The sequence below is a fragment of the Muntiacus reevesi genome, chromosome 1 (assembly GCF_963930625.1).
Source record: "Muntiacus reevesi chromosome 1, mMunRee1.1, whole genome shotgun sequence".
Classification (NCBI taxonomy): Eukaryota; Metazoa; Chordata; class Mammalia; order Artiodactyla; family Cervidae; genus Muntiacus; species Muntiacus reevesi.
This window is the reverse complement of record NC_089249.1, coordinates 163,970,769-163,983,185: the sequence shown is the minus strand read 5'-3', so window position 1 is coordinate 163,983,185 and position 12,417 is coordinate 163,970,769. Positions and strand designations below refer to the sequence as shown.

General features: G+C 55.9%; 1 protein-coding gene across 3 annotated transcripts in view; it reads left to right on the top strand.

Moving 5' to 3' along the window:
- KCNQ4 (potassium voltage-gated channel subfamily Q member 4) overlaps window positions 1-12,417 on the top strand; it is a 56,346-nt gene that overhangs the window by 34,554 nt on the left and 9,375 nt on the right. For 2 of the 3 annotated variants that reach the window (XM_065915336.1, XM_065915326.1), the window contains 3 exons: window positions 3,040-3,128; window positions 5,323-5,367; window positions 11,839-12,059. In XM_065915336.1, coding sequence (XP_065771408.1) covers window positions 3,040-3,128; window positions 5,323-5,367; window positions 11,839-12,059 — 355 coding nt within the window. Of the gene's footprint in view, window positions 1-3,039; window positions 3,129-4,791; window positions 4,954-5,322; window positions 5,368-11,838; window positions 12,060-12,417 lie in introns of all 3 variants that reach the window. The other variant, XM_065915346.1, reaches the window with a different exon arrangement.

Here is a 12,417-nt window from a genome sequence, read left to right as displayed (position 1 = left end):
TCTGGAGCCACATGCCAGGTTAGGGACAGAGCTAGGAGGCTGGCTAAGATTGTTAGAAACTTCTCCCTCTTCTGCATGCCCAGTTCATGGCTAGCCGAAGCTGGCCCACTGCCCAGCTGCAGCCCCAGTTCTGCACGGCCTGAAGTGAAGTAGAGACTGGACAAGAGATCCTAGGCCCCAGGGGGAGACCCAGTTCTGCCTCCCATCAGCTGTGTGGTCATCAGGAAGCCTGTTCTACTCCCAACACCTTAATTCATCCCACCATCCTCCCCACAAATGAATGTTATAACTGCAACCAAGAAAAACACCTTGAAAGAAGGAAATGGTTCTTTGAAGAGCATTTAGCTGGGGACTTGGCCTGATCTGACCTCGAAGGGAAACTCCGGGATGACTACCCTGGGAAACTGACACTTGAGCAGAGGGCTGGAGGATGGGTAGTTAACTAGATGAAGAGGTGAAGGAGGGAGCCTTTGAGGTAAGGGAATGGCATGTGCAAAGGTCCTGTGGTGAAAGGGAACAGGGTGTGTTTGATGAATAGGAAAGAATCTAGTGAGGCTGGAACAGAAAGCTCAAATAGGAATGTACAGTGGAAGGGTTTGGCTCAGTGGGTCAGGCCCAGATCTGAGGTCAGAGAAATTTAACATTTTCCTAAGAACGGTGAGGATCCATTGACAGGTATGAAGGAGGAGGAAGGGGTGATAATGATCAGATCTGTGTTTTGAAAAGTTTTGAGTGAATTGGAGGATGACCTGTGTGAGTGGAGAGACCAGAGAAGAGACTCCGGCAACAGTCTGGGTGAGATGGGGTGGCAGGTTACTTGGACTAGGGTAGCAACAGATAAGACGGAAAGAAATGGGCAGATTCTGCATATTTAGGAGGTGAAATTAGTAGTATCAGGAGTGAGGGAGAGGGAGATATCAGGGTGACTTCTAGGTTTCTGGCTTGCCCGACTGGAGGGTTGGTGACCCTCCTCACTAAAGGGTGACTAGACTTGGGGCATGAAGAGTGAGTTTGGCTGGAACGTGAAGAGTCTGCGGGGCCTCTGAACCCCTGGGTAGTTTTGCGGGTCTGTGGAGGAGGCAGCTGATGTAGTGGTGTGCACCTGTGTTGAGTAATGTGCTAGGCCTTGTGTGCGGACAGTAACGAAGCCCTGGGCGTGGAGGTGCTTGGCCAGCAGGCAGAGGAAGGAAGAAGAGAAGACGGTTTACCGCTGAGCTTTAAGGGACCTGAGCATTTAGTGACTGGGAGGGCAGAGCTGAGCCAGCCAAGGAGGCAGAGAAGGAACATCCAGAGGGGTGGGAAAAAAGCAGGAGTATGTGGGCTCAGTTTCCCCCAATGTCTGAGGCATTCCCATGGGGCATGGGCTGAGGCAGGTGCTCTGAATTTTGGGGACTCTGTAACAGCCTCCTTCGAGAAATATCAGGCTGGCCAAAAAGTTCATTTGGGGTTTCCAGCCAATGGCACAGAAAAGCCGGAATGAACTTTTTGGCCAACCCAATAGTTCCAGGAACACTGGCACAGCTCACCTCTCCTGCTCTGACCCCCTCAGGCCAGGTCTGACTTAACACCCCCTTATCTCTCCTCCCCAGGGTGGAACCCCCCTCCCATCTCTGCTATCTCCAGCCACCAGCCCAACCTTGCCTTCTCAGCATCCCTTGGGGCACAATGGCCGCTATCCCCTGGGAACTGGCCTTCCAAGGGGCATTGTAGGGGCAGGTGGCTGGCACTGGCTGTGCCAAGAGACAGCTGGTATTGTGGTGCCCATAATTAATGAGACAGCTCTGGCAGCTGCTCCCCAGCCCAAGCCAAGGGACTAGGCAAGCAGGAAGTAAAAATACTCTGAGGATGCATGGCCAGTGAGGTCAGCAGTGGGCTGGCCCTTAAAGACAAGAGGCATCTAAAGAAGGATCCAGTTCTGCTTCTTCCTGCCCAGCACCTGCCGTTGCTGATCGCCCCACTCACCCTCAAGTCCCTACTGACTCTTCTCTTTACCTGGGGGGAGAGGGACAGTCCTTCCTCTTGTCTGACCCGCATCCCTGCTGCTGCAGAGGAGACCCAGCAACTTCATGGATGCTAAGGGTCTGGTAGTTGATGTTCCTTCCTCCCCTCCTCAATCCCATGGGCTGTGGTAGGCAGCTGGGAAGAATGGGGTAGAGTTATTTTTAGTAATGATAATTCATTCAGTCAGTATTCATTCCCCAGACATTGCAGAGCACCCAGCATGTGGCAGAGGATACAGTGCTGACCAAGACACAGCTTACAGACTAAGGAGAGAGAAATACATTAATCAAATACGCAATGGATAAATATATATCAGCTGTGGGAACCGGACATAACAGGAGTGTTAAATAGGGAAACTTGGTATTAAGTGCCTACTACGTGTCATGCACCGTGCTTGGCATTTAATGAACATTTCCCCATTTAGTCCTCACAGCATCGTTGCATGCATGCTAAGTCGCTTCTGTTGTGTCCAACTCTCTGAGACCCTGTGGACTGTAGCCCGCCAGGCTTCTCTGTCCATGGGGATTCTCCAGGCAAGAATACTGGAGTGGGTAGCCATGCCTTCCTCCAGGGGATCTTCCTGACCGAGGGGTCAAACCCACGTCTCTTATGTCTCCTGCCTTGGCAGGCGGGTTCTTTACCACTAGGCCACCTGGGAAGCCCCCACTACCCTGTTATGTAAGTTGTACTATGTCCATTTCACAGGTGAGAAACTTAAGGCTCTGCGGCTTTATTTAACCATCCACCCAAGTAGGTGGCAAGGCTGGGATTAGAAACCCACTTCTGCCTGATGGCAAAACCCCAGCTCTTAACTCCCACAGTCCAAGGCCTCTGGCTCTGAGGCTGACTGCATGTCACCTTGGGAGTATTTTCTCCCCAGGCCTCCTTCTGGCCTTGCTGGTGGCTGTGGAGTTGGAACAAGCCTCTGGCTCTGAGTACCCTTCAACTGGCCTGAAGCCTGGGTTCTTCTGGGGGCAGAGGGGCCTCTCCAATGCCTGGTCCCCCACCACCTCCTCCCCCTTCCTCCCACACCACCAGGCTGCATGGCGCCTCTACTCCACCGACACGAGCCGGGCCTACCTGACGGCCACCTGGTACTACTATGACAGCATCCTCCCGTCCTTCAGGTAGGCCCTCCTGGGGGGGACGGGGAGGTGGGGGGCTGACAGTGTTGCCCCTGAGGACAGATGGCTGGGACACAGTCCTGGAGGCTGGGAAGGGGGTGATGGCTCCCATGGGAGCCTCTGGGGCTGGCTCTGCAGAGCCTGTGTAACCCAGGGCCTGGAGGGTCCTCTCCCACTCTCTTTTGCCAGGGAAGGTGGGGACATTGGACTCAGGGCTCAGCCCTGGTCCTGGCAGTCTACATGCTCCCCCAGAGCAGTTGCCCCTTGGGGCAGAGCCCAGCCAGTTCGCTCCCCTCAGTCTGAGTTGGGGTCAGCGTTAGCCCTTGCAGTGGATAGAGACACTGTGGTGTGGGCAAGAACGTATGTGCCGGAGTTAGGTACTAGCACCCACCCCAGCACCCCCACACATGCCTGCTTTTACTGTACCAGGCAGCAGCCTTAGGGCCCAGAAGTAGGTCTGCCCCTCTGGCCCAGGCTGGAGTAAGACTGCATGCGGGTGGCTCCACACAGGGGGTCATTAATAGCATCACCAAGGTTCTTGGGGCCAGGTGCCTGGCCACACCCTGGGGCAGGAATGGAGACCTTGGAGAGCGGCTCAGCTCTGAGGGCTGCGGGGGAGCCGGGGCCAGGCTGCAGTGCTCAGCGTTTCTGCCGGTGCCTTTTTGGCCTCATTAGTTCTCAAAGAGCAGCTGTTGAGTGATCCCACTTGCCCCTACACCTGGCTGCCCCCTCCCTGTTTCCTCAGCCTTAGGGGGCTTCCCAGGGTAGGAGCAGGAGAGAAAGGGCTGGGAAGGGGGCCTCCCAGAATCACACTGGCTCCCCCATCTCTCCACCTGGCAGAGGCAAGCGCCCACCCCAAAGACAGGCATGGTGGTTAGATTATTAATAGAAAGAGCCCTTCTTTCTAGAAGCAGTCCTCAGGACTGGAGGCCAGGCCCTGGGGAGTGGGGCAGGGGCTAGTTTGTTAGAAATATGTGTGCAATGGGAAGGAATGATTTGGGGGAGATGGTCTTGGGTCCTCTGGGAAGAGAATCAGAGCTTGGTTGGGAAATTCTGGGTCCACTGATCCTTCTGCTCCCTGGATCTCAGTTTCCTCATTCATGCAATGGGAAGGCAAAGAGAGGCAAGATCTCTTTCTTGGGTTAGAGAAACAGGAGATGGCCTGGAGAGTTCAGAAGAAGCTGAGCCCTCAGTCTAGTCTCCAAGAACCCAGCGTGAAGGCTGCAGAAAGAAGTGGGCTGCCCTGTCAAGTCTCCCTCCTCATCCTCAGTTTCCCCTAAAATCCAGTCAGATCTGGAGGGCAGGATTTCAGGGCTGCTGCTGGCCTCGGGGTGGGCAAGGCTCCAGGTGCAGGCGCTCCGCTTGCTGAGCAGAGAGTGAGGTGGGTTTGAGGTCCCCGCCTTCCCCCTTGGGAGGGTGCCCCCTAGTGGTACCCATCCAGCACAATCATACCTGGCATCCTTGAGGGTTTCCCAGCAGCTGAGAAGAGAGAGAGAGAAAGGGAGGCTACTTTCCCACTCCTGCCCCTGCCCATGCGGGCCTGGCGTGTTAGCTGAGCATCTCCAGAGAGGCCAGGCCCCAGGGGGAATCCTTCAGGAGCTCAGGGTCCTCAGGTGGGGGGCGGTGCCAGGGCCCTGCCTGCCGCTGACGGCGCCCTCTCCTGCAGAGAGCTGGCCCTCTTGTTTGAGCACGTGCAACGGGCCCGCAACGGGGGCCTACGGCCCCTGGAGGTGCGGCGGGCGCCGGTACCCGACGGAGCGCCCTCCCGTTACCCGCCCGTTGCCACCTGCCACCGGCCGGGCAGCACCTCCTTCTGCCCTGGGGAAAGGTAGGGGCCCTCCGGGGCTGCCACCTCCTCTTGCTTCTCCTCCTCCTCTTCCATCCTCTGTCTCATCCTCTCTCGGACCTGTCTCCAGCCACTGTGTGAGTGTCTGGGCCTGTGCTGGGGACCCCAGGCCTTGTCAGGAGGCCTGGGCAGTTGTCGTCGGATGGCCTGACAGGTACAGACCGACAGTTTCTCTGGAAAGGCCAGAGTTGACTCAGCGTTTTGTCACCTGGCTCCAAGGGCCTGAGTGGGGGAGATGTCCACACCATCCTTTCCCATCACCTCCTCCATTCATTCCACTGTCCTCTTTCTTTCTCTGTTTCCACATCCCCCTCACTCTTCCATCCCTGCACCCCCATCCCTCCTGGGAAGCTGGAGAGAGGAGGAGGCCGCTGGCCACAGGTGCTTACAGCTCAGGTAATCGGGGGCCCTGTACCGGGGTGTGAGGGCCGGGGCCCCACCTCCCCAGCATGTTCCCCGAGAAGGGGCTTGACACTGAACTCACCTCAGGAATGAGATGCCAGCTGGAAAGAGAGCTCTGTGACTAAGAACTGCTGAAGGGCCTATGTAAACTCAACCAGTGACTAACGCTCTTCTCTTGTGCAAGCCTCGTCCACAGCTTTGCTAATCCCAGAGCCTCCTCCTGGGATTCTCCCACAATGCCCTTCTTTCTTACGGAAGGACATTTTGCTGTCCTGACAATCTCTCTCCCCTTGACCTGCCTCTCCTGGAGCTTTTGCATCTTAAAAGAACAAAGAAAGAACAATGCTTACCCCCACATAAATGTTCATAAACAGTGGAATTTCAGGCATACTTGGATAAGGGAAGCCCACTAACTCACTGTATATGGGAAAGTGACTATTCCTATAGAGGTGTAGCTTTGAGGCCAAGGGTTCAATCCCCACCTGCCCCCATCATCATCCCCTGTCCTCTGCCCATCGGTTTGTTTTATTTCATCTTTGCATATCACCCCTGAATCAGTCAGGTGGACATCTGGGCCTTGAGCCTTGGGTGTGATTCTGAGCCCCAGGCCCAGAATAAGGGAGCGGAAAAGAGGTGAACCACTCAGGGATCAGGAGGAGGAGATGTCAGAAGGAGAAGGTGCTGTGAAAGCCTCTGCGCTTGGTGATGTGTGTACTTGAGAAATTCATCAAGCCACTCTGAGCCTCTGGGTTCTGGGCAGAAAATCAGCAATGTGAAGGCTGTTTAGGGGCTGATCTGGGTTTCTGGGCTGAAAAGGCCCAGGGAACAGGGAAGAGGGGGTTCTGATGCAGAGATTGTGGGGAGCAGAATTCCTTTCCTGGTCTCAGCGAGGGCAGTTCTGGCCAGGCGCTGAATAGGAAGTGGGTCTTTACCCCTATTTACTCCCTAGAGGGAGACGCCTCTAGGTCTCTGGGAGGAGGGGAAGTGTGATTGGCCAGGCCAGGCTGGAGGTCCCTGGAAGAGGGTCCATGGTGTAGCCCATGCATACTCTCTGTCACTATCTGAATGTCCCACAGTGTTATCCCTGCCCCAACCCAACCACAGCAGACAGGCAGAAGCTCAGAAGATTTGGCATTTGAGCAACCCTGCCCACAGCCTGAGCCAGGGCTCTTTGCAGCTTCAGTTTGTTCTGGTTTCTCTTTGCCTGAGTAGGAAGGGACCGGGAATGGAGCTTATCCTGGACCCCAGCATCTGTACCACCCCCCAACAGCCACTCTGGGTCTCTGAGCCCCCCAAGGCCTAGGAACAGATGACCACTGAGGGCTCGGCCATCACTGACTCCTAGCCTGTGTGTGTCTGCCCTGCAGTGTCTGTGTGGCTGGGGCTCACGGTGATGGTGGCGGAGTATTCCTTATTCCCCAGACCCCAGGGGGCTGAACTGTGACTTCTAGGAGATTAGTGTGAGTGTGCTAAGTCACTTCAGTCATGTCTGACTCTCTGCGACCCCATGGACTGTAGCCTGCTAGGCTCCTCTGTCCATGGGATTTTCCAGGCAAGAATACTGGAGTGGGCTGTGATGCCCGCCTCCAGGAGAATCTTCCTGACCTAGGGATCAAACCCACGTCTCTTATGTCTTCTCTATTGACAGGTGGGTTCTTTACCACTAGCACCACTTGGGAAGCCCTCTAGGAGATCAGGCAGCAGACCAAATGGCCAGATCCTTAATCTTGGCTGTCTGGGCCCTGTGGGCTGGGTACCCAAGACAGGACCACTCCCTAAACACACACACACACACACACACACACACACACACACACACACACACACAAGCCTTAGTGGTGCTTGTGGACTAACCCAGGCTGAGCATGTTCCCAGGACAAGGACTTCCTGAGAGGTGGCTGTGCCAGAGCCAGCACCTCTCTCTGTGGGTTTTGCAGACGCTAAGACAGTGGTTTTCAGAGCATCGTCCCCAACTTCCTGTGTCGGCATCCCATGGGACATTTGTTCATCATGCAGAGATACCTGGACCTCTCCCCAAGCCGTGGAATGAGCATCTCTAGAGAAGAGGCATGGAATTCTGCATATTTAACATGCTCCCCATGAGATCCTTATGCAAAACTGGAGAACCTCTGCCTTCTAGGCATGTGGGCTAGAGGATGATTTGAGTGGGGGGTCCTTCTCTCTCACCAGCCACAGGAGACTGGCTCCATCCTGGCAGCTCCCCATGCTCTGCCCACCTGCCTCCTTCCCACTAACCTCTGTTGTGTCTTGTTCTCCACTTTCCAGCCAGATGTTTAGTAATAAACGGAGTTTCTTTCGGATCCACGCCAGCTGGAGACCGAGGTACCCCCTCGCCTGCTCCTCCTGTCCCCGCTCCTCCTTGCCCCAGCCAGTTCTGGGGCTGGAGAGGGAGACAGGATGGGCCAAAGATAAGGTGCATGTGCCTGCCGCCTGCCGTCTGCCTTGGGGCCCTGATGAGCCCCTTGCCTTCCTGGGGATGCTTCTGCCAGGTCTGGGGACCTGGGCTTGGTCCCCAGTCTGTCAGGAGGGACACCTACAGGAGCCTTGGGATGAGTTCTGGCTCTGCTGCTGATGCTGCCCCACCCCAGCCTCATGTGATCTTGGCCAGATTGCTTTCCTTCTTTGGACCTCAGTTTCCCATCTGTGGAACGGGCAGATTGAACTAGAGGCTCTCGGAGGGTCCTCCCCACTCTGACTTTTTCCAGGCCTTTAGCTTCCTGACTCCTTACTGCCCACTGAGGTCCTAGCAGATGCCTGAAGGGGCTGGAGTTGGTGCCTCCTTCACCAACTCCAGAGCCCAGCTCTTTAGCCGCCTCACCACTACATTCCTTGGTACCTGCCCTGTGCCAGGCCCTGCACTGGGAACACAGTGATGAATAAAACATGGTACCTAGAGAGTTGCAAGGAGTAACTGCCACGCGGTGTGAGCAACACAACTCAAGGAGCAAGCAGAGGGTGGCAAACACCAAGGGGAGGAGGTGAGAGAGCTCGGCTGTTGCAGCCTGTCGTGGAGGTCGGGAGCTAAAGCTGGGTCACAAAAGCCCCGTGAGAACCTCATTCTGTTGGCACTGCCTGGCAGCTGGGACTTAAGAGTCCGGAGCATCCCAAAGTGCTGTGGCAGTCTTGTGGATTGGGGCGGGAGTTTGGGGGCTGGACTGTGAGGAGGAGAAGGGTGACAGAGGTCCTCGCTGCTCGACCCAGAAGCAGAGTTTCTTAGAAATGTGGCTCCGTTCTGAATCTGGCTGGGGGCCTTGGGTGCAAGCCTTCTGTGCCTCCACTTCCTCAGATGTAAAATGAGGGTGATACTAGGATCTGTTTCCACTCTGTGCCTGGCTCAGAGGAAGTGCTAGATAAATGTGCCTCACGCGATTTACCGTTATGGTATGTGCTTGGAAACCACTGCTGGAGGGAACACGCTGGAGGGTAAAACCGAGGAAACTCTGGGTCAGCTGTCGCCCTTTGCAAGATTCCTTGGGCTCTGTGGGCATGGTGGGCAGGACGGGCAAGGCCAGGGCTGTTTCCACAGTCTCGAAGAGAGAGGCTGTATTCAGCCTACCTGTTCTAGGTAGGCTGCCTCCGACTGTCTGCGAGCCTGGTGTTTGGCAGGCAGATGGAGTGCTTAAAGAAATCCCTGTGGAAGTGAACACAGGGGGTTGGGTCCAGCCAAGCAGTCAGAAGGCAGCCTGTGCCCTGAGCTTGCCCTCTCTTACAGGGATGCGCCAGTTGAGCTCACACACCTGTCCCCCAGCCACCAACAATGCTGAAATCACTGGCCCCACTGATGTTTTGCGCCAGAAAATTCCTTATTGTTGGAGGCTGTCCTATGCATTGTTCAGCATGATTAGCTGCATCCTTGGCCTCTACCTAGAAGCTAGGAGCACCTCCCTCTCCGCCCCAGGGAGACAACCAAAAATGTCTCCAGCCAAATGTCCCTTAATGAGTAAAATAACCCCCAGCTGAGAATTACTGCCAGAGACCTTCTCCTGTTGGCTCCTCCCAGAGAAAGAACACAGCCTCTGAAATCAGAGAAAACTGGGTTCCAGTCCTTGTTCCATGCGGAGGAGCTCTGTGACCTTGGAAGCTTAGGCACCTCCTTCCATATCGGTAAAATAGCGGTGGTAACTATGGAACCCGCCACCCAACGTGGCTGAGAGCTGAAAAGGCTCAGGCAGCCAGCCGGGACCTTGTGTGCTCTTCTGATGCCCACTGTGTGCCAGGTTTCTTTCCATTTTCTTTGAGCTTTTAGGCTCCAGAGAGGCTGACGTGAGCCATTTTCTGGGCCCTGCCCAAGGCGCTGGAATCCAGGGCCACTTCTGGGAAAACAGTGCCTTCTTACACTGAAAAGGAGCCCAGGGTCTCTGGCTGGCTGGAAAGTTACAGAATCCCACAAATCAGGCTAGAAGCTCCTTCAATCATCACAGAATCAGAGCTGGAGAGAGACCTTTCAAGACCTCTGGGGCAAGTGCCACATCCCTTCCTTCATGAGTCCTGCTGGGTGCAAGCTCAGTATGGCTCGCACACTTCTCATGACAGGGAGCTCAGCCCCTTTTCCCCAGAACAGCGCTGGAGTGATGTGCCGAGCACAGAGATCCAGACTCCTGGGCCCTTGGCTGACTGTCAAGGCCTTCTCTGCCCCTCTCTCTTCCTCTGCCCCTTGAAGAAGCGGAGGACAGAGGGGGTGGTCGCGTGGCCCGGGTCGGGTGGTGGGTGCTTGCCAGCATGAGAAGAGCCTGAAGGAACTGCTCTGCGGAGGAAAGTTTGGGAGAGCCAGCCTCAAACTTTGGTTGGAATCTTTGGTATGTGCTGAGGAAATCCTGGGCCAGCAAACAGCATGATGGATTGCAGGGGCCGCCCCATCCTTCCCTTCTGATATCCTCAGGGCCCCCATCCTTGTCCTGTTACCTCTCCCCTCTGGGCAGAGGTCCCTACCCCTAAGGATGGCCCTACATACATTCCCAGCTGCCTTCCTGATAGCACCTTCCGGGGTCTCCCTCACTGCAGCACCTTGCTCTATATACTCCATCCCCCACGGCTGGGCATGGAGGACCCCGACCCCCACTCAGCTCTGAAACTAGAATCTGTCTCCTGCTCAACCCTTGATCTGAAAGTCTCTAAGACCAGGTGGACACAGTGTCCTCCCCTGGTCCCTGCTCCCCGCCCGCATCAGAATTCCTCTAAGACTGGTTGGTGTTCTCCTGAGCTGGGGCCCTGGACATTCGAGGTGCAAGGGCCCCACACCTGTCTGAAGGGGGCCTTTCAAGTGGCAACCACAGCAGGGTGGTGGCAGTGACACCACCAGGAGCTGTCTGGATGGGGATATTTGCATAGGTCCCATTCAAACAGAGATAATGCGGTCCTTGAACCTCTTGGACAGTTACTCTATCAGGCACTGGGTACGCTGGGCCGGTTCTGGGGCACCCGAGGCCTCCCCTCACCTGTCTTCTTCCAAGATTTGGAGAATAGGTGAGGAGTTTGGGTGTGAGAAGGGGAGTCTAAGCGTATACACAAACACATACACGTGTCTTCACATGTACACAGACGTGCAGGTGCTGTTGAACTGCAGGCACAGGAGGCAGTGAGAGGTCATGTGGGCAGGATGTCCGTCTGGGTGGACAGAGAAGAACAGGTTATAGACCTCCACTGGGTTGGGGGTGGGGCCACCAGCCGTGGCCTGGGCATACATGTGGGCCCAGCAGCTAGACCCACAGGGCTAAGACCCCCAGCAGGCTAGTACACTGCACACCTCCAGGCTGTGATTTCATTCACACAGAAATCTGAATGATGGAGACCTTTGGAATTTTGCAGTGCACTGCCTATACAACTGTACCAGGTCCTGAAGCCCTGAACAGGTGGGGTCAGATAGCTCCAGCAGAGGACAAAGGAGGAAAATAGGTACACACACTGGCACCTGTGTGCATACAAGCACACACAGTACACACGTACATGCACACAGCCTCAGCTCCACACAGCTGGCCCACATGTACAGAGACGAGCTGCGGGTCTAACTCAGTGTGCATGGCCAGGTGAGCCTCTCCATCCCTCAGCAGCTTGTCTGTCCCCAGAGGGGCCTCTTGCCTCCACCCCCAACCCCCGCCTGGGCCAGGCCCAGCTCCCGGTCCTCTGTCTGTCTCTGACTCCCTTCTTGGGTTTCTGTCACTCTTTCCACTCTGACATCCGTCTCCTGTGCACCCTTATCTGTCCGGGCAATGATGGGTGGGAGGTGGGGGTGGGGAGCGGAGTTGTTCAGACTGATCCCGGATCAGCTTCTTATAGGAGTCAGGGTTCCCCTTACCACACCCATGCCCCATCCTAGAACATCTCTGCTTGGAGGAGAGTCAGCCCCAGTAACTGCCCCCCAAGTCCCAAGTCAGCTGTGTCCCCACTCACACCTACCCCCAGCTGCAGCTAACTTGACTCTCTCCGCCGCCTATCCTGCCCTGCCAGCAGCCGGATGGGCATCAAAGACCGCATCCGCATGGGCAGCTCCCAGCGGCGGACGGGCCCCTCCAAGCAGCACCTGGCACCTCCGCCAATGCCCACTTCGCCGAGTAGCGAGCAGGTGGGTGAGGCCAGCAGTCCCACCAAGGTGCAGAAGAGCTGGAGCTTCAACGACCGCACCCGCTTCCGGGCCTCTCTGAGACTCAAACCCCGCACCTCAGCTGAGGGTGAGCCCCTGCGGGTCTGGGGCCAGGGCCCGCTGAGGATGGCAGGGCGGGCCTGGAGTCTGGGCTGGGGGTGGAAACACTTGGTTCTAGCCCCAGCTTTGCGGCAGATTGACCATCTTTGGGCACCAGTCTTCTGGTCTGTAAAGTGGGCATCATAATACTTGCTTTGCTGGGCTCCAGGCTGTTTGAGAATCAGAGGAGAATATAGAGGTGGCGTTTGGTAGTGGTTAAGAGCATAGGCTTTGCTGGATAGGAGGGGAGTTTGGGGGAGGATGGATACAAGTATATATGTGGCTGAGCTGTTTTGAAACTGTCACTACATTGTGAACTGGCTATGTTAAGTCACTTCAGTCATGTC